We start from the raw sequence: 23,270 nt of genomic DNA, 5'->3' as shown, positions 1-23,270 counted from the left end.
GAAAGCTGCGCTTTCCACCAACCGATAGGGCATCATCTCAAACGAGATTAGTTTGGCAATGTGGGCGTTCAAACGCAGTGTACGCGGATGAGAGACTGAGTGCTTTCTTGACCTACTCATAGTGTCTGGGATGGTGAGCTGGACTTGAGAGCTGCATATGGTGGAAGTAGCGGTGGACAGGGCGGACTGAGAGAGGGTTGATGATGGTGATGGCGTTGGTGTTCTTTCTGATGGCCTAGATTCAGTATTTCGTTGATATAACAGTGGGATTCCCTGACTGCTGTGGCTTTGCAACGACACCTCAACATTTGCTGCTGTGCTAACCGGTGGGCTTACAGTGGGGGAAACAATGTAGCGTTGCTGACTACCTTCTTTGTGATCAGTTGCACATGTGGCACTTGAAGTTTGGTGTTGTGTCCACGCTTGCAAGTGCATGCTGGTTAAATGTCTAAGCATGCAACTGGTATTCAAATTTTTCAGATTTTTCCCTCGGCTAAAGGTCTTTGCGCACTTCTTACAGATAACCTTGGCCTGATCATGAGGATTTTGTTCAAAAAAGTGCCACACTGCACTCTTCCTACTTTGGCAGACATATTGCGGCCTAGCACGCTGTGATGTTTTGACCCTCTGGACAAGCTGTCCAGCAACTCTTTTGATTTTTGGAACCTGTCTTTGGAGTGCTCCGGGCCTGCCAGATAACAGCTGTTGCGATGTTGATGTCTGCTGTGGATGCTCCTCATCTGAGCTATTGGAAGCAGCACCCTCTTTCCCCAATGGATGCCAATCTGGGTCAACAACTGGGTCATCCATCACCTCCTCTTCAATGTCATGTGCACCTTCCTCTGTGTCACCGTGTATGATGGTATATTGTGCGGGAAGGGGCACCTGAGTCTCATCAGGGTCAGAATCTGGCTCTGTACACTGCGAGGACAATGTAGTGCTCTGAGTGAATGTACCAGCAGAATCATCTATCAGCGGCTGTGCATCAGTGCACTCCATGTCAGATTCATCTTGGCCTGGGTAATTCACCATTTCACTTGATAATCCAGGCATGGTATGTGAAAACAGCTCCATGGAGTAATCAGTAGTATGGCCTGCATCATCCTTCAATCTTGGTTGTGGTGAAGGACACAAGGAAAGGTGTGGTTCATGAACATGAGCCTCCAATGATGACTCAGTGCTTTTACTTTTTACAACTTCAGAAGAGGAGGCGATAGAGCTGGAGGCTGAGTCAGCAATGTAAGACAAAACTTTTTCCTGATGCTCTGGCGTTAAAAGCGGTTTGCCATCTCCTAGAAAACTAAGCCTTCGAAGCCTTATGGAGCCAGACGATGACGCAGGCTCAACACCTCCTGCATTCGGTCCTATTTTGCTTTTGCCACTACCATCAGATCCACCACCAACACCATCATTACCAGCTGCCAACCCCCGCCCAATTCCACGGCCTCTTCCACCAGCCTTCCTCATTTTTGGTAGAAATGTAGACAAAATCCTACAAACTATATAGTAATGTAAAACAAGGTACAAGGTGTCTATAGGACAGGGGAGATTTAGATTTTCTGCAGATACTTGTGGACACTGGACACTTGGATTGTGTGAGGCCCACTGAATATCACAGCGCTATGTCACAGGCTCGATGGCACAGGTGTGAAAAAAGTGACTACAGGATAAGGGAGATTTTGAATTTCTGGGAGATTTTGAATTTCTGCAGACACTTGTGGACACTGGACACTTGGATTGTGTGAGGCCCACTGAATATCAGAGCGCTATGTCACAGGCTCGATGACACAGGTGTGAAAAAAGTGACTACAGGATAAGGGAGATTTTGAATTTCTGCAGACACTTGTGGACACTGGACACTTGGATTGTGTGAGGCCCACTGAATATCACAGCGCTATGTCACAGGCTCGATGGCACAGGTGTGAAAAAAGTGACTACAGGATAAGGGAGATTTTGAATTTCTGGGAGATTTTGAATTTCTGCAGACACTTGTGGACACTGGACACTTGGATTGTGTGAGGCCCAGTGAATATCACAGCGCTATGTCACAGGCTCGATGGCACAGGTGTGAAAAAAGTGACTACAGGATAAGGGAGATTTTGAATTTCTGCAGACACTTGTGGACACTGGACACTTGGATTGTGTGAGGCCCACTGAATATCACAGCGCTATGTCACAGGCTCGATTGGAACAGGTGTGAAAAAAGTGACTACAGGATAAGGGAGATTTTGAATTTCTGCAGACACTTGTGGACACTGGACACTTGGATTGTGTGAGGCCCACTGAATATCACAGTGCTATGTCACAGGCTCGATGGCACAGGTGTGAAAAAAGTGACTACAGGATAAGGGAGATTTTGAATTTCTGGGAGATTTTGAATTTCTGCAGACACTTGTGGACACTGGACACTTGGATTGTGTGAGGCCCACTGAATATCAGAGCGCTATGTCACAGGCTCGATGACACAGGTGTGAAAAAAGTGACTACAGGATAAGGGAGATTTTGAATTTCTGCAGACACTTGTGGACACTGGACACTTGGATTGTGTGAGGCCCACTGAATATCACAGCGCTATGTCACAGGCTCGATGGCACAGGTGTGAAAAAAGTGACTACAGGATAAGGGAGATTTTGAATTTCTGGGAGATTTTGAATTTCTGCAGACACTTGTGGACACTGGACACTTGGATTGTGTGAGGCCCACTGAATATCACAGCGCTATGTCACAGGCTCGATGGCACAGGTGTGAAAAAAGTGACTACAGGGTAAGGGAGATTTTGAATTTCTGCAGACACTTGTGGACACTGGACACTTGGATTGTGTGAGGCCCACTGAATATCACAGCGCTATGTCACAGGCTCGATGGCACAGGTGTGAAAAAAGTGACTACAGGATAAGGGAGATTTTGAATTTCTGGGAGATTTTGAATTTCTGCAGACACTTGTGGACACTGGACACTTGGATTGTGTGAGGCCCACTGAATATCACAGCGCTATGTCACAGGCTCGATGGCACAGGTGTGAAAAAAGTGACTACAGGGTAAGGGAGATTTTGAATTTCTGCAGACACTTGTGGACACTGGACACTTGGATTGTGTGAGGCCCACTGAATATCACAGCGCTATGTCACAGGCTCGATTGGAACAGGTGTGAAAAAAGTGACTATAGGATAAGGGAGATTTTGAATTTCTGCAGACACTTGTGGACACTGGACACTTGGATTGTGTGAGGCCCACTGAATATCACAGTGCTATGTCACAGGCTCGATGGCACAGGTGTGAAAAAAGTGACTACAGGATAAGGGAGATTTTGAATTTCTGGGAGATTTTGAATTTCTGCAGACACTTGTGGACACTGGACACTTGGATTGTGTGAGGCCCACTGAATATCAGAGCGCTATGTCACAGGCTCGATGACACAGGTGTGAAAAAAGTGACTACAGGATAAGGGAGATTTTGAATTTCTGCAGACACTTGTGGACACTGGACACTTGGATTGTGTGAGGCCCACTGAATATCACAGCGCTATGTCACAGGCTCGATGCAGCAGGTGTGAAAAAAGTGACTACAGGATAAGGGAGATTTTGAATTTCTGCAGACACTGGACACTTTTGGATTGTGTGAGGCCCAATGAATATCAGAGCGCCCACCAAAGCAAGCCAATCACTTGCATGCCCTTCTGAAAGATGGTGGCGACCCCTGCCTATGTCATCACGTTGCCCACAGTGTCCGTGGATCCTGATTGGCTGAAAAAGAGCGCTAAACAAACTTTTGAAACGTGACTTTGGCGCGTAAGTCGCCGACCTCGTGGCCGACCTCATCCTAGAGTCGGGTTTCGTTTCATGAAACCCGACTTTGCCAAAAGTCGGAGACTTTTGAAATTGTTCGACCCATTTCGCTCAACTCAACTTATCATTCTATAAAACTTACTAAGGATGGCTTGGAGCTGCCGAATAAAGTGTGGCACTAATTTACAGAAGCACTTCAGTTTGGCCCTTGCAATATGGAATTTTCCTTCAGAAAAATATGAAGTAGGAAAGGACAAACACAAGACATACTATTTTAATTGCTGTAAGAAAATAAGTGTATTCATACAGTGAACTTTTCCACATTTTTTCGCATTACACCCACAAACGTAAATGTATTTTTATTGGGATTTTATGTGACGTACCAACACAAAGTAGCCAGTGTTTGTGAAATTTAAAGGGAATGATACCTGTTTTTCGAAATATTTATAAAGACATAAATCTGAAAATTGTGACGTGCAATTGAATTCAGACCCTTGAGTCAATACTTTGCAGGACCACCTTTCACTGCAATTACTGCTGCAAGTATTTTGGTTTATGTCTCTGCCAGCTTTGCACATCTAGAGGCTGAAATGTTTGCCCATTCTTCTTTGCAGACTAGCTCTAGCTCAGAGAGATTGAATGGAGAGCGTCTGAATAACAGTTTTCAAGTCTCACCACAGATTCTTAATGGGATTTAGTTCTAGACTTTGACTGGAACATTGAAACAAATGAATATGCTTTGATATAAACCATTCCATTGTGGCTCTTGCAGTATGTTTAGAGTCATTGCACTGCTGGAAGGTGAACCTACGCCCCAGTCTTAAGTTCTTTGCAGCCTCTAGCAGGTTTTACCACAGGATTGCCCTGGAGCTGCATCCATCTTCCCATTAATTCTGACCAGCTTCCCTGTCCCTGCTGAAGAAAAGCATCCCCACAGCATGATGCTGCCACCACCATGTTTGACAGTGGAAATTATATTTTCATAGTAGTGTGCAGTGCTAGTTTTCAGCCACACAGAGCGTTAAGCATTTAGCCCAAAAACTTCTACTTTGGCATCATTCTTCCATATGCTAGCTGTATTCCTTACATGGCATGTGGAAGAAGGTGTTCTGGTCAGATGAGACCAAAGAGTCCTCCCTTTCTGTCTTCTGTAGTGTGTAAGCTCTTATGGTCCTTGATTGCTCTCTCTTTCACTTGTAAAGTGTAATCTATAAAAAATCAGTGAGGTCCTTTCTTCCTCTCTCTTTTTCTCTTGCCTTGGAGTCTATGCATATATTGTCTGCAGAGTCCTCTTTCTCTCTCTCTCTCTCTCTCTTTCTATATATTCTGAGAAATTACAAATTTTCCATTATTGAGTTTTGAGTGAATTTAGTATTAATTTAATATTTTTGGGAAAAATGTTTTCAAAGTCAGCAAATTTGAATTTTAAAAGATACACTCATCTCTATTATTGATACATTGCATCAAGTCACCAGATGAAAAGATTTACTTCCATAAGAATTGTTTAGCATAAAGGGAAATGAAATAGTGATTAGTGAATCTGCAGAAGTTTGAAATCTGCAGTTCGCTTAAATTTGTGCAGGAAATTTGATTTGCATCAAGTGTGACTCCTGTCCCCAAAGCATAATAAATATAGGGTGACAAAAATATAATACTCACCTCTCTTAGGCCCTCACTTTTTTGGGGTGATCTCCCCATTTGGTTTTTCCGCTCTTCCTTCAAAAGCCACCACTCCTCTTCAGTCAGTGCAGGTCTTACACATTGTTATGAGATACATTGGCCATGAGGTCTAGTGAATGTTGGAGGTGCCTAAGACCAAACAGGACACATGGTATGAAAAAATCAAGCATCCTATTAATGAAAATCAAAAGACTAATTTCCTTTAACTACGACTACATAGAGATCTGAAAAACATTGAATTTTTAGAAAACAAAAGGCCAGATTTACCCATCAGGTCTAGTGTTTGAACGGCATAAATTTAGAACAGATGGATAGAAAAGTTTCCAAATTTATTACAGTAACATATACTATATAATAACTGTGTTGTCATTTGTATTGCATGCTATGTCTCAACCTTTTATGCAGTCAAGTGCAAAAAGTGTCTAAAACACATTAATATGTATGCTATTTTTGGGGGGTACAAACTGAGAAGTATGTTTAGAAGTTGGATATTTTATTGTACAATGAAATTGATTAAAGGAAAATTGTTTCATTTGCTTTCATACAGAGGGATGAAATCTATTTTTGCTACATCCTAAGACCATTAAATCACAATTCTCAATGGGCAATACAAAAATTTGTATTATTATTTTTTTCTTTTACTTTTATGTGTTGGGAACAGGATTTGTGTTTGTTTTATCCTATTATTTTTTAAATGTAATCTGATGTTATCTCACACGCACATTAAATCTACTGTTAAGCCCCCGTTACACATAGCGATATCGCTAGCAATATCGCTGTAACGTCACCGATTTTGTGACGCAGCAGCGATATTGCTAGCGATATCGCTATGTCTGATACTTACCTCCGACCGGCTCCCCCGCTGCTCATCGCTGGTCGCGCGAGAACGTCCTGGATCATTTCTCGTCGGGCGCTTCCTGCTGGGCTTCCTGTGGTGCCAACGAGCGACGCGTGGACGCGGGCGGGAGGACGTTAGGATCGCCTCGTCTAACAGGTAAGTAACGACCCCCGACCCCTGCTATGTCGCTGGTGAGATCTGCCTGTGTGGCAGCTCACTAGCGACCACTTAGCGATGCACCAGCGATCCATATCGTTGTCGGGATCGCTGGTGCATCGCTAAGTGTAACGGTGCCCTTACGTTGCCCTCATGACAGGACTATTACTTCGCAGTTGTTTACTTTAAATATCAAGCTTCAAACAAGCAGTTTTTTACTGTTTAAAGATTACATTAGTGAAACTTTTATTGAACAAATGTGTTTTTCCTTTGGCGTTATAGTTTTGCTTCATCTTGAATACATTTTATCAGTAAGTGTACTTTTCAATGACACGCAGTATGTTCTTCTGTGTGTATAGTTCCACAATATTTTACACTGTGCTGTAAACAAAGATTTCACTTTGTTATTCTGTTAAACTAACTGCAAGGTCAAGACCAATGTCTCCACAGAGATTTGTGTATTGTCTTGAAAGCCTCATTAGTAAGGAAGGAAGATTCTGTAAAACTAAACAAAATCATTATAAATGAATGGTCGTCTTGTAAATACGTCTGCTTAGCTCTAAGTTGGTAATGGTATGGATTCCATGTTCAAAGAGAAATGATCACAAGCATTTGAAGACAGATGTGCTGCTGCTTGAAAGGAAGGTAAAGCATACAGTCTTTAAAGTTTTAAAGTGTACCTCTGCATTTTTACAAGAAAATGGTTACAGTGCAGGACTCTATATAATTATTTGTCTAAATCACTCTATTAGGCTAGTTTCACACTAGAGTATGGAGGAGCTGCGGAGGGATGCAGACTTCCTCCGTGAAGCTTCGCCCATGGTTGCACCTCCTCCGGTCAGCTCCACCTCCGTCGGCATGCGGCCTGCATACGCTATCTTTAGCATTAGGTACGCAGGCTGCGCTGATGTATGTTGATGCCTCCACATACGTCATTTTGATGGTGCGGGGATCACAACAAAGTGCAACACGTTGCTTTCAGCGCAAGTCGCTGCACCTTTAAAATGACGCATGCGGAGGCATCCGCATACATCGGCATGGCCTACATACCTAATGCTAAAGATAGGGTGCACAGGCCGCATGCTGACAGAGGTGTAGCTGACCGGAGGAGGTGTGACTGTGGGCGGAGCTTCATGGAGAAAGTCCACATCCCTCCGCAGCTCCTTCATATGCTAGTGTAAAACTAGCCTTAGCAATTTGTTGCTAATTATCTGTGCTGCGTGCAATACTAAAAACAGCACTGTCCTGCTTGTCACTCTTAGGGTATGTGCACATGATATATCCCACCAAGGACAACATCTGCAAGGAGTTTGTATGTTCTCCCTGTGTTTGCGTGGGTTTCCTCCGGGCACTCCGGTTTCCTCCCACATTCTAAAGACATACCAATAGGGAATTTAGATTGTGAGCCCCATCGGGGACAGTGATGATGATGTGTGCAAAATGTAAAGCGCTGCGGAATATGTTAGCGCTATATAAAAATAAAGATTATTATTATTATTATTTTATAGGCATATTACTTCCTGGAAAAGCGCTAAAAATGTAAAAAAATAATGAACAAATTCATAGCAATGTTAAAATGGTTTGCTGAGCATATTTTCTGTCTTTTATTGCTTAAAGCTATGAAGTGGCTAAAAGAAATGGCTTGAGTCACTTGACTTTTCTTCAGTTGACTTTCATTTAGAAGCCATCACCATGTTATACTGTATATAACGTTCAAAAACAGCCGGCAACATAGCGCCTGCAGAATCAATGCTGAAGGCACTAAAGAAAACACTTTAGGAAAAACACCACCAGCATTTTCCTCAAGTGTATTCAGCTTCAAAAGCGATGCTGGTCTATTAGATACTGAGATCACATACCCATAGTTGCCATCTTCAGTGCACTGTAGCATCTAGCACTGTAAATCCGATGACATTCTCTCCTGCCTTGAATATGGCAGTCTACAAGCAGGAGGACTTCAGGCAGAGTGTGCTAAGGGTTATTTAGAAAAGTGGTTACTCTGTATTCCATAATCCTGCACTATACTATAATTATTTTCTTGTGAAAAGGTAGGCATGCTTTAAATCTTCCTGTTAGCCCAAGGTTCACTCCCACAAAATCAGTATGTGTATATATATATATATATCAAAAAAATAAAGGGAATTCTTAAACAACACAATGTAACTCCAAGTCAATCACACTACTGTGAAATCAACCTGTCCAGTTATAAGGCAACACTAATTGTAAATCAATATCTACTGCTGTTGTGCAAATGGAACAGACAACACGTAGAAATTATAGGCAATTAGCAAGACACCCCCTATAAAGGAGTGGTTCTGCAGGTGGTGACCACAGACCATTTCTCTGTTATCATCTATTTTGGCTGTGGTTTTGGTCACTTTTGCATTTTGTCATTGCTCTCACCCCTAGAGGTTCTGTACAGTAGCATGAGTCGGTGTCTATAACCCACAGAAGTTGCTCAGAGAAGTGCAGCGCATCCAGGATGACACATGCATGCGACTGTGGTAGTAAGGATAGCTGTGTCTGTCAGCACAGTGTATAGAGCATGGAGAAGATACCAGGAAATTAGCCAGTACACCAGGAGACGTGGAGAGGGCCTCCTCCTTTATGCAAGGTGGAACAGGTAGAGCAGTGCCAGAGCCCTGAAAAAATTGACCTCCAGCAGGCCACTGACATCCATGTGTCTGCTCAAACTGTCAGAAACAGATGCCATACATGGTATGAGGGCCCAATGTTCACAAATGGATGTTGAGCTAACAGCCCAATACTGTACAGGGTGATTGGCATTTTCCAGAGAACACCAAGATTGTCAGATTCAACATTGACTCCCTTCCTGCTTTCCTATTCTTGTGCATGCTTGTCACATTTAAATGTTTCAGATCACCAAAAAAATTTAAATATTAGACTTACATAACATGAGTAAACACAAAATGTAGTTTTTAAATGAAGGTCATTATTATTAAAGGAAAATGAAATCGAAACATACAGGGTCCTGTGGGAAAAATTGAATGCCCCTAAACCTAATAACCAGTTGGGCCACCCTTAGCAGCAACATCTGCAACCAAGCACTTGTGGTAACTGGCAAGAAGTCATTTACAATGCTCTATAGGAATTTTGGCAAACTCATCTCTGGAGAATTGCTGTAATTAAACCTTTTTAATGTTACGCCACAGCATCTCAATCAGCTTAAGTTCAGGACTTTGATTAGGCCACTCTAAAGTCTTAATTTTGTTTCTCTTAAGCCATTCCGAAGTGGAATTGCTAATGTGTTTTGGATAACCGTCCTGCTACATAATCCAAGTGTGCTTCAGCTTGAGGTCGCAAACAAATGGCCAGACATTCTCCTTTAGGATTTTTTTAGTAGACATCAGAATTCATTGTTCTATTTACCACAGCAAGTCTTCCAGATCATGAAGCAGCAAAACATCCCCAGACCATCACACTACCACCATCATATTTTACTGTGGATATGATGTTCCTTTTCTTAAATGGTGTGTGCAGACACGGGGGGGGGGTCAGTGGGAGCTCTAGTCCTCTAGCCAAAACCGCATGGACCAGGGATGATCCCATCGAACATCCACTCACCTTATATAGTAGGCAAAATGCTGCGCAGACAACACAAGCTGAGGGTAAAAAAAGTGTGGCAATAGTTTATTGAGCCACAAAACATGCAAATAACACATAGAACAGTCCCAGCAAAATAACCAAGAAGATGCACATTAGAAAGTCTCACCCTTTAGCATGACTCAACGACATAAGAGCAGCTGTGACTTCAGAGCTTCCAGGACCGACTACCCCATCTGTGGCATGCATACAGAGAGGAGGTAATGACAAGATTAGGCAGATGATAGTACATTGAAGTAAAAGGACAGTTGACTGGAGGGTCACAACCTGGATTCTCCAAACATCTCCTTGGAACCAGGCGACTGGCAGGTCCCATTCCTGGCCCCCACAAATGTATCCTTGGGGCTTAGGTGATTGGTCAGTCTAAATCCTGACTACCCCAAATGTATCCATGGATTTGCGCTGGTCATTGGAGCAGATCTGTATTCTTCCAGCTGGGACCATGGTCCCCTAAGCTGGCATCTGGTAGAATGACAAATCTGTGTCCCTCATGATGGAGCGATGATGTCTTGGCTGCTGTCCTGTGGAGAGTCTTTGGTTCTTTAGATGTCTGAATCTCTTTGCTGTCTGGATGTCAGGAGGTATATATGTATATGGAGGTATCTATCCTTTTTATAGTTAACAACTATCCTTCATCCAGCATTCTTAGGTAAAGTGGAATAATGGTGATAAGACCAACTCACATTGATTATGTAATATATTTTCATAGTTTTTCCTCTATTTTGCAAGTCTACAAACTTTCTGGTCTGGATAATGTGTAATCAACAGATCAGCAAACATATTTTTTTCGGTATCACCAGTCATCCAGGACAAGAACACAATATGTTGCAACAAATTGTCAACTTACAAGTCAATATTACAGGCTTGCATGAATAAAAGTCTGTTTTCTTGACCAACCAGAAATAAACACAAATTCAAAAGTCATCAAATAGATAGCAGTCGATTCCTCCTGACTTGCTGAAAATAAATGTCTGGTTAATTAAAATAAAATGCTGTGTTGTCACAATATGTTTCTTTTATGCCAAACGTAATGGGACATACACCTTCCAAAAAGTTCAACTTTTGTCTCGTCAGTCTACAGAGTATTCTCCCAAAAGTCTTGAAGATCATCAAGATGTTTTCTGGCAAAACTGAGATGAACCCTTGTGTTCTTATTGCTCAGAAGTGGTTCTTGTTTTAGAACTCTGCCATGCTGGCCATTTTTGCCCAGTCTCTTTTTATGGTGGAGTCGTGACCACTGACTTTAACTGAGGCAAGTGAGGCCTGCAGTTCTTTGGATGTTGTTGTGAGGTCTTTTGTGACCTCTTGGATGAGTCATCACTGCGTTCTTGTGGTAATTTTGGTCTGCCGTCATTCCTGGGAAGGTTCACCACTGTTTTGTGTTTTTACCCATTGTGGATAATGACTTTCATTGTGGTACAGGGGAGTCCCAAATCTTTAGAAATGGCTTTAACAATTACTTTGTTTCTCATTTGTTCCATAATTTCTTTGGATCGTGGCATGATGTCAAGTTTTTGAAGATCTTTTGGTCTACTTTACTTTGCCAGGCAGGTGTGGCAGTAATCAGGCCTGGGTGTGGCAGGAAACTTAAACTTTGCTTCCCAAAGATGTGATAAACCACAGTTAATTTATGTTTTCAGGGGGAATGGGGGCAACACTTTTTCAAACAGAGCCCTGTAGGTTTGTATTTCTTTTTTCATCTAATAATGAATACATTCATTTAAAAACTGCATTTTGTGTTTACTTGTGTTATCTTTGTCTAATATTTAAATTTGTTTGGTGATCTGAAACATTTAAGTAAGACAAACATGGAAAGGAATAGGAAATCAGGGGGTAAACATTTTTTCACACAACTGTATATACCAGGAGATGCTAGATTCTTGGGACAGACGAAGCAACAGACCAAAGTAGTAGCAAACTATTCCTGGCAGCAAATTGTAGCTGCTGCAATTTTAGATTGAGAGTGGCCACACCCATGACTCATAGCAGAGAGCTGATTATAACATGTAACCAACATCCTACAGCAGGACATAGACACCTGATTTGGATAGAACCACAAGTCCAAGCCAGACTAATGTAACACAGAACATTCATGCATCCCAAAATGCAATTGACAGAGCAAGCACAGCGCATTCTAATGGCAGAAGCAAATATTGCATGCAAAATGCATATTTTGAATGGAAATTCAGATACATACAGTGCATCAAGAAAGTCATTCCTTTACATTACATAGCAGATTGTTTTATTGTTATATTGAAACATAACTTTAAAGTTATACATTCTGTATTAAAATAAAATATTTTACTATAGAATGTACACTACCGTTCAAAAGGTTGTGGTCACTCAGACAATTTTATGTTTTCCATGAAAACTTATACTTTTATTAATCAAATTAGTTGCCAAATGAATTTAAAATCTAGTCCAGACATTGACAAGGTTCAATAAAAGATTTTTATTTAAAATAATAATTTTCTCCTTCAAACTTTGCTTTTGTCAAAGAATGCTCCCTTTGCAGTAATTACAGCATTGCAGATCTTTGGCATTCTAGCAGTTAATTTACTGAGGTAATCTGGAGAAATTTCATCCCATGCTTCCAGAAACCCCTCCCACAAGTTGGTTTGGTTTGATGGGCACTTTTTGTGTACCATACGGTCAAGCTGCTCTCACAATAGCTCAATGGGGTTGAGATCTGGTGACTGCGCTGGCCACTCCATTACAGATAGAATACCAGCTGCCTGCTTCTTCCCTAAATAGTTCTTGTATAATTTGGAGGTGTGCTTTGGGTCATTGTCCTGTTGTAGGATGAAATTGGCTCCAATCAAGCGCTGTCCACAGGGTATAGCATGGCATTGCAAAATGGAGTGATAGCCTTCCTTATTCAAAATCCCTTTTACGTTGTACAAATCTCTGACTTTACCAGCACCAAAGCAACCCCAGAGCATCACATTACCTTCACCATGCTTGACAGATGGCATCAGGCACTCTTCCAGCATCTTTTCAGTTGTTCTGCATCTCACAAATGTTCTTCTTTGTGATCCATACACCTCAAACTTGGATTCTTATGTCCATAACACTTTTTTCCAATCTTTCTTTGTCCAATGCCTGTGTTCTTTTGACCATATTCATCTTTCCCTTTTATTAGTCAGTCTCAGAAATGGCTTTTTCTTTGCCACTCTGCCCTGAATGCCAGCATCCCAGAGTCGCCTCTTCACTGTGGATGCTGACACTGTTGTTTTGCATGTACTATTTAATGAAGCTGCCAGTTGAGGACCTGTGAGGCATCGATTTCTCAAACTACAGACTTTAATGTACTTGTCTTATTGCAGTTATGCAGTGGGGCCTCCCTTTTCTCTTTCTACTCTGGTTAGAGCCTGTTTGTGCTCTCATCCAAAGGGAGTAGTACAGAACATTGTAGGAAATTTTTAGTTTCTTGGCAATTTCTTGCATGGAATAGTCTTCATTTCTAAGAACAAGAATACACTGTCAAGTTTCACATGAAAGTTGTTTATTTGGCCATTTTTAGTGCTTAATGGAACCAACAAATGTAATGCTCCAGATTTTCAACTAGCTCAAAGGAAGGTCAGGTTTATAGCTTCTCTAATCAGCCAAACTGTTTTCAGCTGTGGTAAAATACTTGCACAAGAGTTTTCAAGGGTATTCTAACCATCTATTAGCCTTCTTACACAGTTAGCAAACACAAAGTACCATACGAATACTGGAGTGATGGTTGTTGGAAATGGGCCTCTATACACCTATGAAGATATTGAATTACAAACCAGACGTTTGCAGCTAGAATAGTCATTTACCACATTAACAATGTATAGAGTGTATTTCTGAATCATTTAATGTTAGCTTCATTGGAAAAAGCGGTGCTTTTCTTTAAAAAATAAGGACATTTCTACGTGACCCTGAACTTTTGGTAGTGTATAATATAGTCCTTATATACAGAAAGTTAGAGGTAGAGTTATGACAGATGGAGCCAAAACCCTTCACAAATACACATTTTTTGCACTACTTTCTAGAGGTAAGCTTGATGCTTTGTATTGGCACATGCAAATGATCTTGTTAATTAAAAAGATGATGAGTTTTAAGGATTCTCAAGAAGAAAGTTGTGCTGCTTGGAATTTAAAGGTTCGCCAAGGGTATAAATACACTCCTTTAAGTCTATAAAAGGAAGATAAATAGCAACCAATTAATACTAAACACTTTCACTGTCAACACACTTGTGAATGTGATTTAATGTCTGCATGCCACAATCAAACAATGTCTTAATTTTCTTTCTAGCATTGTAATTTGTGACTGAGAAATAAGCTCTCTCTGATTTGCTTTATAATGATCATAACTCTGATTTGCATTACAGTGATTTAAAAAAATATATTAAATGTTATTTCAGGAAAAACACTGTCGTGATATAAGAATTACATAAGTGATTTTACAGCTCAATACTTAGGTAAAAAAACTGTCCTTGCTTATTGTATAATAAGAAACAGTGCTTTATATGTTTCTTTATGGCTATCCAAATACCTCTCCATATTTTCATATTGACATAAAATTAAAGAGAATGACTTAATGGAATCAACCATTCTAATTCATCTATATGGGCACAAAGATCATAGAAAGTTGAAGAAAACTATACCTTGTCATCTGAAATTCGATGTCTTATTCCAGAGAAATCCATGATTTTCTTTGCATAGAAAAAGCCTGTTCAAGGCAAAGGGCAGGACACTGATCTGCATGATAATCTCCCTCTAGAGTTTATTTTAAATGTAAAACGGCAATTCTAGTGAGAAACACGTAGATCAGGAGAGCAGACAGTGAGTCTTTACATGTCTCACACTGGTAATGCCAGCTTTCAATTAAAATAAGCTCTGTGGGCAAACACTCAAAAATATTTATATTGCTCTTATATATCTTAAAAGCTCATTGACTTATTAAAAAGCAAAGATTTTCCTGGAATAGGCAATTGTCTATCCTACTAACAGATTCCCTTTAAAGCATAAAGATTTGGTAGCCTTTAGCCACCACTATAGGGAGTTGAGTAAAGATTTATACTTGCACTAATAAATATAGTATTAAATTAAATGTCCAAAAATTATCCTTTTTTTAGGAACAGTTTCTAGGTTTATTTTCTTTGTGCATGGTAGATTTCCAAGCAGCAGTCAAGTATAGCTATAGAGTTCTGTGGAGAGGCAAGAGATATGTGGCTTTTGGCAGAAGAAGTAATCATACAGTGTAGAATATGATGCAATAGGCAAGGAGATGTCCATCTATAAAGTGACACACTAGCAGAAACAGCAGCAGCAATATAGCTATACAGAATACTGTATAGCAAAGAAGCACAACAGTCAGGCAAAAAAATGTATGACTGACTGCCTATCTATTGGTAGTGGCAGTGGCATCGACAACAACAGAAAGGTATACAAAATGGTTGACAGGCAAGGGATGTCAGAGGTGTATGTAGGTTTTATGGCACCCGGGGTAGGAATATAGTTTGGTGCATCCCCCTTCCTTCCCCCAAGTACTTATGCGATTTGCACGCTTAGTCATGTACCGTCAAGCTGCTCTCCCTAATGCTCTCAATGTTCAGTGAAAAACTGAGAGAAGCAGGAAGAAAACCTCATAGTCACAGGACCATAAGTATGAAAGTGAAATGTCCATGTGATGACTACTGGAACCTGCAGAGCTGAATCCTGATATTGAAGGCTTCTGAATTCTCACAACTAATGCACTGGACACTTTTAAGATTCTCCCTTGCCAGTGGCAAGTGTGGATGGTCATGTCAGCACAAGCATGCAATTTGTATACTTACCAGGGAGCATTCCGACTACATGTGTCTGACCTCGGTCAGTTCATTTTCATTGAGTGAGGCCAAACAAGTCTAGCCAGCACGTGACCACATGTACGTAAATCACTGGCATGAGAGAATCCTAACAGCATGCAGTGATCACTGTGAGAATTCAGAAGTCTGCAGTCATGTAGAATGACTGCAGACTCATCAAAGACCTAGACAACCCCTTTAATGCTCCTAACATAAATAAAAACATGATAATTAGTAAATATCAACAAAGAGCCATATCTCAACTATTAAGTGAAAATTAAGGACCAAAAGAGTTTTAGCATAAAAAATAAATTTTATTGCATAATAATTAAAAACAACAGCAGAGCAACAATGCTAAAACAGGCAGTGGTAGACATAAATGGTAGATGATATCTAGAAAAGAATCCAAGTGGAAAGGGCATTACTCCCTCAAAGTACTCAATGATAAATCACATCCATGTAGTGTAAATATAATCTAGAGTGCCTTATTCATGAATCTGCCATATTTTATATAGTAGAGGTAATAGAGAGTATATCTTTTGCCAAAGAATTTATTTTAATAAATTCACTAGAATGTTAATTCTCAGCTGAGAAAAAAATGGGACCAATATAGTGTAATGTACATGACGCCGTGAGCAGTAACCACCACACGGAGAATAGATTAAATAGGTTACAAAAAGCTGCACCAAACATATGAGCTCACATAAAGTGGCAAAAGTTACAAATAAATACAAGTAATTGCCACAATGTGAGCCGGCATATTCACGAAGAGCAACATAAATAAACAGTTAGTTGCTCAGCAGAATAAACCACATATTAATGTGAATAAAACTGGGTGCAAATTGAAAAGAAAATGCAAATAATAACCTCAGCAAATATTGGCGCAGATAAGCCCATACAAATGACCAAACTAAGGCCAAAGCAAAGTATTCTCTACTAGGCAGAGAAAAAAAAAAGACCTATTCATGCAAGTTGAACCGGATAACAATTGAAAAATAGAGTAACGTAACACTTACATGAAGTGACTATGTGCTGCCACTGCCTGCCGCCTCTACGCGCGTTGCGCCTTGGCTTCCTCAGGAGGCGTAACTCACACTAGCCCCGGAATTGATATATATAGGGTCAATAGGCAATAAACCACATCGCGCAACAGGTGTCATCCCGATTGAGCACATGCGCAATGCCAGACCACAAGACTCCCCATTCAGAAGTCTGAAAGTAAGTGACGCATGCGCTGATGTATCCCGACTCAGTAAATCAGAGATCCTCCTTCAGCGCTCATAGGGAGCAAATGGATACCGCTGCATAAGCAGCAGAACACCACAAGCGCACCTGGTGAGCGTGTCAGGAGATCTCAAGTAGGGAAAATCCTGGGCATGCGTACTAATCAGACAAAAAAACAAAAGAAAAAGATATGATCAAAATGTGAGCAACATTTGTAAAAATATTACTGAAAAAATGATAAAGTGTATAGAATAAAAACAAAAAATTGGATACTAGTGCCAAATGGATTATGCAGAAAATGAGACAAGTGATTTGGTGAATAAAATACAGAAAATAATATCGATAATATCCCCAATAATCAATCCCCAAAATAATGGGGACAAAAAGATGCTACCTAACAATAATGATAGTGATAAATAAGTACCAAATAAATTGTACAGAATATGTAACTAACAGTATTGGTGAACAATAATAAAATACATAGAATATAATAATATTAATAATATCCCCAATGTTCATTCACTCAATCAATGAGGACAAATATCCCAAAGTCTTCTTCTTTGTGAGTGAGATACGCTTCATTTTCTGTGTAATAAACAAGATCCACAACCAAGAGCAGACTGAATGAGGTAAATCGAATGGAATGGAAACTAAAAATAATAAGAATAAAAAAAATATTAAAAACCGAAGCAAAAAATAAAAACCATGTATACACAATATGAGAAATTTTATTTATATTATAAAAAGGATCCAAAACCATTATTCTCATTTAAACCCACTGGTATCATCGTGTTAAGCCTATAGATCCATCTGCTTTCTACCTGTGAAAGAGTTTGAAATAAATTTCCACCCCTCGTACCCAACGATACCTGATCAATTGCAAAAACACGAAGATCATCAGCACGAGAATGATGAAATGCACGAAAATGCCTCGGTAATGTCTTCAATTGGTCCAGATCCTTAGCCTCCTTAGATTTTTCGATATCTCGAACATGCTCGCGAATTCTAATTCTAAGCTCTCTTGTAGTCATTCCTATGTAAATCTTTTTGCAAGAACAACTTGCATAATATATCACACCCTTAGATGAACAGGTAAGGCATTTTCTGATTGAAAAGGTCTTGGAATGATCTGAATTTTGAAATGTATTCATTTTAAGTGTATTAGAACATGCTTTACAAGTTCGACAAGGGTAAAATCCTTGGAGTTCACCAAAAATACCCTTTTGTACTTTTTCGTTGGAGGTTAGATGACTCCTTACAAGTAGATCAGAAAGATTTTTAGATCTTTTGGCTGTAATACAAGGTCTAGATGGCAATGTCTTTTTCAAAATAGGATCTATTTGTAACACATGCCAGTGTTTATTGATTATACCAGTAAAGTTATCCCATTGATCATTAAACGGGGTAATTAGACGAACTTGATTATTATCCCTAGGTTTGGAATTTCTCTTGTATAGCAATTGATCCCTAGGGATTTCTTGTACTCTATTATAAGCTCTACGAATTTGCCTATGACCATATCCTCTTTCTCTAAATCTGGAATATAAATCTGCAGCTTGATTTTGGTATGTCTTTTCCGAAGAGCAAATCCTCTTTGCTCGCAAAAACTGCCCCACTGGAATTGAGCGTATAGTGGATTTTAGATGAGAGGACTTAGCGTGTAGAATTGAATTAGTGGCCGTAGGTTTTCTATATATATCAGTCGATACAGATCCATCATCATTGACTGAAATATCGATGTCCAAAAAACTAACTCTCTTCCCATAGGAATAAGTGAGTTTTATGTTCAGATCGTTATCATTCAATGCAGACATGAATGTTTTTAATTCATCCAACGGGCCCTCCCATACAAACATCACATCATCTATGTATCTCATCCAATTGTGGGCCTTTTCAATATTGGTAACAGGAGAACACTGAAAGATTTCCCTCTCCCAAAAACCCAAAAATAAATTGGCATAAGCCGGAGCACAAGCCGCCCCCATGGCTGTACCTTGAGTTTGCAAAAATACTTGTTCTTTAAATAAAAAACAGTTGTGCGTCAGAATAAATTCTAACAGAATAATTATAAGGGCTGCCAAAAGGGGGTCCAAATTACTATTTCTCAAAAACCAGGAGGTAGCTCTAAGTCCCTGGTCATGGCGAATGGAGGTGTATAACGCCTCCACATCAGCCGTGACAAGGATCATATCATCTCCCAGATGTAGCTGGTCTAACCTCCGTAGAGCCGCAGTTGTATCAAGAATATGGGAGGGTAGAGTGGTCACCAAGGGCTTCAGATAGTAATCTACTATCTGACATATCAGTTCACTAAGTCCTTCCTTTCCGGACACGATAGGACGGCCGGGCGGATCCTCAATGTTCTTATGTATTTTTGGGATTAAATATAAAGTGGGCAGTTTAGGTTTTAAAGATTCAACAAATTCCAAAAGTGATTTGGGGATAATACCCTTCTCATGTGCCTCTAACAGAATATCATTTAGTTCTTTATGATATGCAGGAAGAGGACTGAAAGTCAATTTTTTATAGCAATTAGTGTCCGATAATAATTTATGAGCCTGTTTTTCATAAAGGTCACGTGGCCAAAGAACAAGATTGCCACCTTTATCGGCTCTTTTAAAGATTACATCTTTCCAACCTTGCATTTCCATAATTGCTTTTTTATCACTCATAAAAGTTGGATTAAAGCGATAGTTTTTCTTAAGTTCCTCTATATCATGAGTGACCAATCTCACAAAAGTCTCAACTGCCGAGCATGTGTTAAGGTTAGGAAATTTTTTTGATTTATTAAACAAGGAAACGGGAAAAGAACTCACCGCTTCCATAGGGTTGCTCTCCTCTGCTAAGGATTCTAAAATTTCCAGAGCAGCTTTCTCTTCCTCAGAATTGAGTGACAATCCCATAGTACTTTTCTCATGGAATCTCTTTAGTATCAGTTTTCTCGCGAACAGGTGAACATCTTTTATGACCGTGAAGGAATCTAATTGTTGAGATGGAGAAAAGGATAAACCTTTTTCTAACAATTCTACCTGTTCATTAGATAAAATATGCGAGGATAGATTAATTACCTTAGGTTTATCATTTCTCCTGGTACCAGAGTTAGATTGATATCTTGCACTTCCTCTGCCCCTACCACCATATCTTGTTTTAATACGTCTGGGAGTATAATATTCCCTTTCGTGAGTTGAAGTGGTATTACTGGATATAGAAGACACCGAAGACACAGATGAACTTCTTATCTCTGATTGTTTCTGATCTTCTACTGAAATTCTATTTTGCCAACGAAAGACTTTTTTCTGATCATAATCCATCACATCACGTTGATATTTTTTCATTTTATTTTTACTGATCTGTTGTTCCCATTTCTCCATATCATGATTGAGATCCTGAAAGAAATTTTCCAGGGCCTCTTTTGACAATTTGGCTACCAACTCTTCTTGTAATTTGTTCAGCTCAATATCCAATTCTTCCAAAATAGAAGCATTTTTGATATTGATGATCTCCATAAAAGACATAGAGCATGCTGAGGAAACACTTTCCCATTTAGATATTAACTCAGTATCATCCAGACTAAAGGTTGGATAGAGTTGTATCCGCAGGCCACGTGGAATGATTTTTTGTTTAATATAATTATCTAGGGATGTTTTAGTCCACCAAATCCTAGTTTTTTTATTAACCAAGTTTTTATATTTCATCATTAATCCTTTATCATCATATTGGGTATGATTAAAATTAGCAATTGAGCTCTGTTTGAATAAATCCAATGCTTTATCCTGCCAGACCTTTTCCCTGGCTTTGAAATCCATCATAGGGAATTAAACTGTGGTAAAACAGAAAATATACATTAAGTACCAAAAAAATCCCCTGTTAATGGGAAATAAGTAATAGCATAACTCAGAAAACAGTATATATCAACAAAGAGCCATATCTCAACTATTAAGTGAAAATTAAGGACCAAAAGAGTTTTAGCATAAAAAATAAATTTTATTGCATAATAATTAAAAACAACAGCAGAGCAACAATGCTAAAACAGGCAGTGGTAGACATAAATGGTAGATGATATCTAGAAAAGAATCCAAGTGGAAAGGGCATTACTCCCTCAAAGTACTCAATGATAAATCACATCCATGTAGTGTAAATATAATCTAGAGTGCCTTATTCATGAATCTGCCATATTTTATATAGTAGAGGTAATAGAGAGTATATCTTTTGCCAAAGAATTTATTTTAATAAATTCACTAGAATGTTAATTCTCAGCTGAGAAAAAAATGGGACCAATATAGTGTAATGTACATGACGCCGTGAGCAGTAACCACCACACGGAGAATAGATTAAATAGGTTACAAAAAGCTGCACCAAACATATGAGCTCACATAAAGTGGCAAAAGTTACAAATAAATACAAGTAATTGCCACAATGTGAGCCGGCATATTCACGAAGAGCAACATAAATAAACAGTTAGTTGCTCAGCAGAATAAACCACATATTAATGTGAATAAAACTGGGTGCAAATTGAAAAGAAAATGCAAATAATAACCTCAGCAAATATTGGCGCAGATAAGCCCATACAAATGACCAAACTAAGGCCAAAGCAAAGTATTCTCTACTAGGCAGAGAAAAAAAAAAAAAAAGACCTATTCATGCAAGTTGAACCGGATAACAATTGAAAAATAGAGTAACGTAACACTTACATGAAGTGACTATGTGCTGCCACTGCCTGCCGCCTCTACGCGCGTTGCGCCTTGGCTTCCTCAGGAGGCGTAACTCACACTAGCCCCGGAATTGATATATATAGGGTCAATAGGCAATAAACCACATCGCGCAACAGGTGTCATCCCGATTGAGCACATGCGCAATGCCAGACCACAAGACTCCCCATTCAGAAGTCTGAAAGTAAGTGACGCATGCGCTGATGTATCCCGACTCAGTAAATCAGAGATCCTCCTTCAGCGCTCATAGGGAGCAAATGGATACCGCTGCATAAGCAGCAGAACACCACAAGCGCACCTGGTGAGCGTGTCAGGAGATCTCAAGTAGGGAAAATCCTGGGCATGCGTACCAATCAGACAAAAAAACAAAAGAAAAAGATATGATCAAAATGTGAGCAACATTTGTAAAAATATTACTGAAAAAATGATAAAGTGTATAGAATAAAAACAAAAAATTGGATACTAGTGCCAAATGGATTATGCAGAAAATGAGACAAGTGATTTGGTGAATAAAATACAGAAAATAATATCGATAATATCCCCAATAATCAATCCCCAAAATAATGGGGACAAAAAGATGCTACCTAACAATAATGATAGTGATAAATAAGTACCAAATAAATTGTACAGAATATGTAACTAACAGTATTGGTGAACAATAATAAAATACATAGAATATAATAATATTAATAATATCCCCAATGTTCATTCACTCAATCAATGAGGACAAATATCCCAAAGTCTTCTTCTTTGTGAGTGAGATACGCTTCATTTTCTGTGTAATAAACAAGATCCACAACCAAGAGCAGACTGAATGAGGTAAATCGAATGGAATGGAAACTAAAAATAATAAGAATAAAAAAAATTAAAAACCGAAGCAAAAAATAAATAATAAAAAATAAAAACCATGTATACACAATATGAGAAATTTTATTTATATTATAAAAAGGATCCAAAACCATTTTTTATGGTTTATGGTTTTTATAATATAAATAAAATTTCTCATATTGTGTATACATGGTTTTTATTTTTTGCTTCGGTTTTTAATTTTTTTTTATTCTTATTATTTTTAGTTTCCATTCCATTCGATTTACCTCATTCAGTCTGCTCTTGGTTGTGGATCTTGTTTATTACACAGAAAATGAAGCGTATCTCACTCACAAAGAAGAAGACTTTGGGATATTTGTCCTCATTGATTGAGTGAATGAACATTGGGGATATTATTAATATTATTATATTCTATGTATTTTATTATTGTTCACCAATACTGTTAGTTACATATTCTGTACAATTTATTTGGTACTTATTTATCACTATCATTATTGTTAGGTAGCATCTTTTTGTCCCCATTATTTTGGGGATTGATTATTGGGGATATTATCGATATTATTTTCTGTATTTTATTCACCAAATCACTTGTCTCATTTTCTGCATAA

At 39.2% G+C, this 23,270-nt stretch overlaps 2 protein-coding genes across 9 annotated transcripts in view; one reads left to right on the top strand and one right to left on the bottom strand.

Annotated features, from left to right (window-relative positions):
• Nucleotides 1-23,270, top strand: part of DMD (dystrophin) — a 3,834,938-nt gene that overhangs the window by 923,293 nt on the left and 2,888,375 nt on the right. The gene's annotated exons all lie outside the window — the stretch shown is intronic.
• LOC141053662 (uncharacterized) lies at nucleotides 17,294-21,750 on the bottom strand. Of its 2 annotated transcripts, XR_012221250.1 has the most exons (3): nucleotides 20,194-21,750; nucleotides 19,942-20,105; nucleotides 17,294-17,775 (listed from the first exon to the last, which is right to left on the bottom strand). XR_012221250.1 is itself a non-coding variant. In XM_073550681.1 (2 exons), exons 1-2 carry the CDS (start codon nucleotides 20,932-20,934, stop codon nucleotides 17,704-17,706), a joined length of 1,065 nt encoding a protein of 354 aa, XP_073406782.1. In that variant the 5' UTR covers nucleotides 20,935-21,750; the 3' UTR covers nucleotides 17,294-17,703. The 2 variants fall into 2 exon arrangements, 1 of the variants encoding a protein (XP_073406782.1); XM_073550681.1 differs by having other exon boundaries at nucleotides 19,942-21,750.

This window comes from Dendrobates tinctorius, unplaced genomic scaffold (genome assembly GCF_039654945.1).
Source record: "Dendrobates tinctorius isolate UK_male_01 unplaced genomic scaffold, ASM3965494v1 ptg000166l, whole genome shotgun sequence".
NCBI lineage: Eukaryota > Metazoa > Chordata > Amphibia > Anura > Dendrobatidae > Dendrobates > Dendrobates tinctorius.
This window is presented reverse-complemented; position numbering and strand designations above follow the sequence as displayed.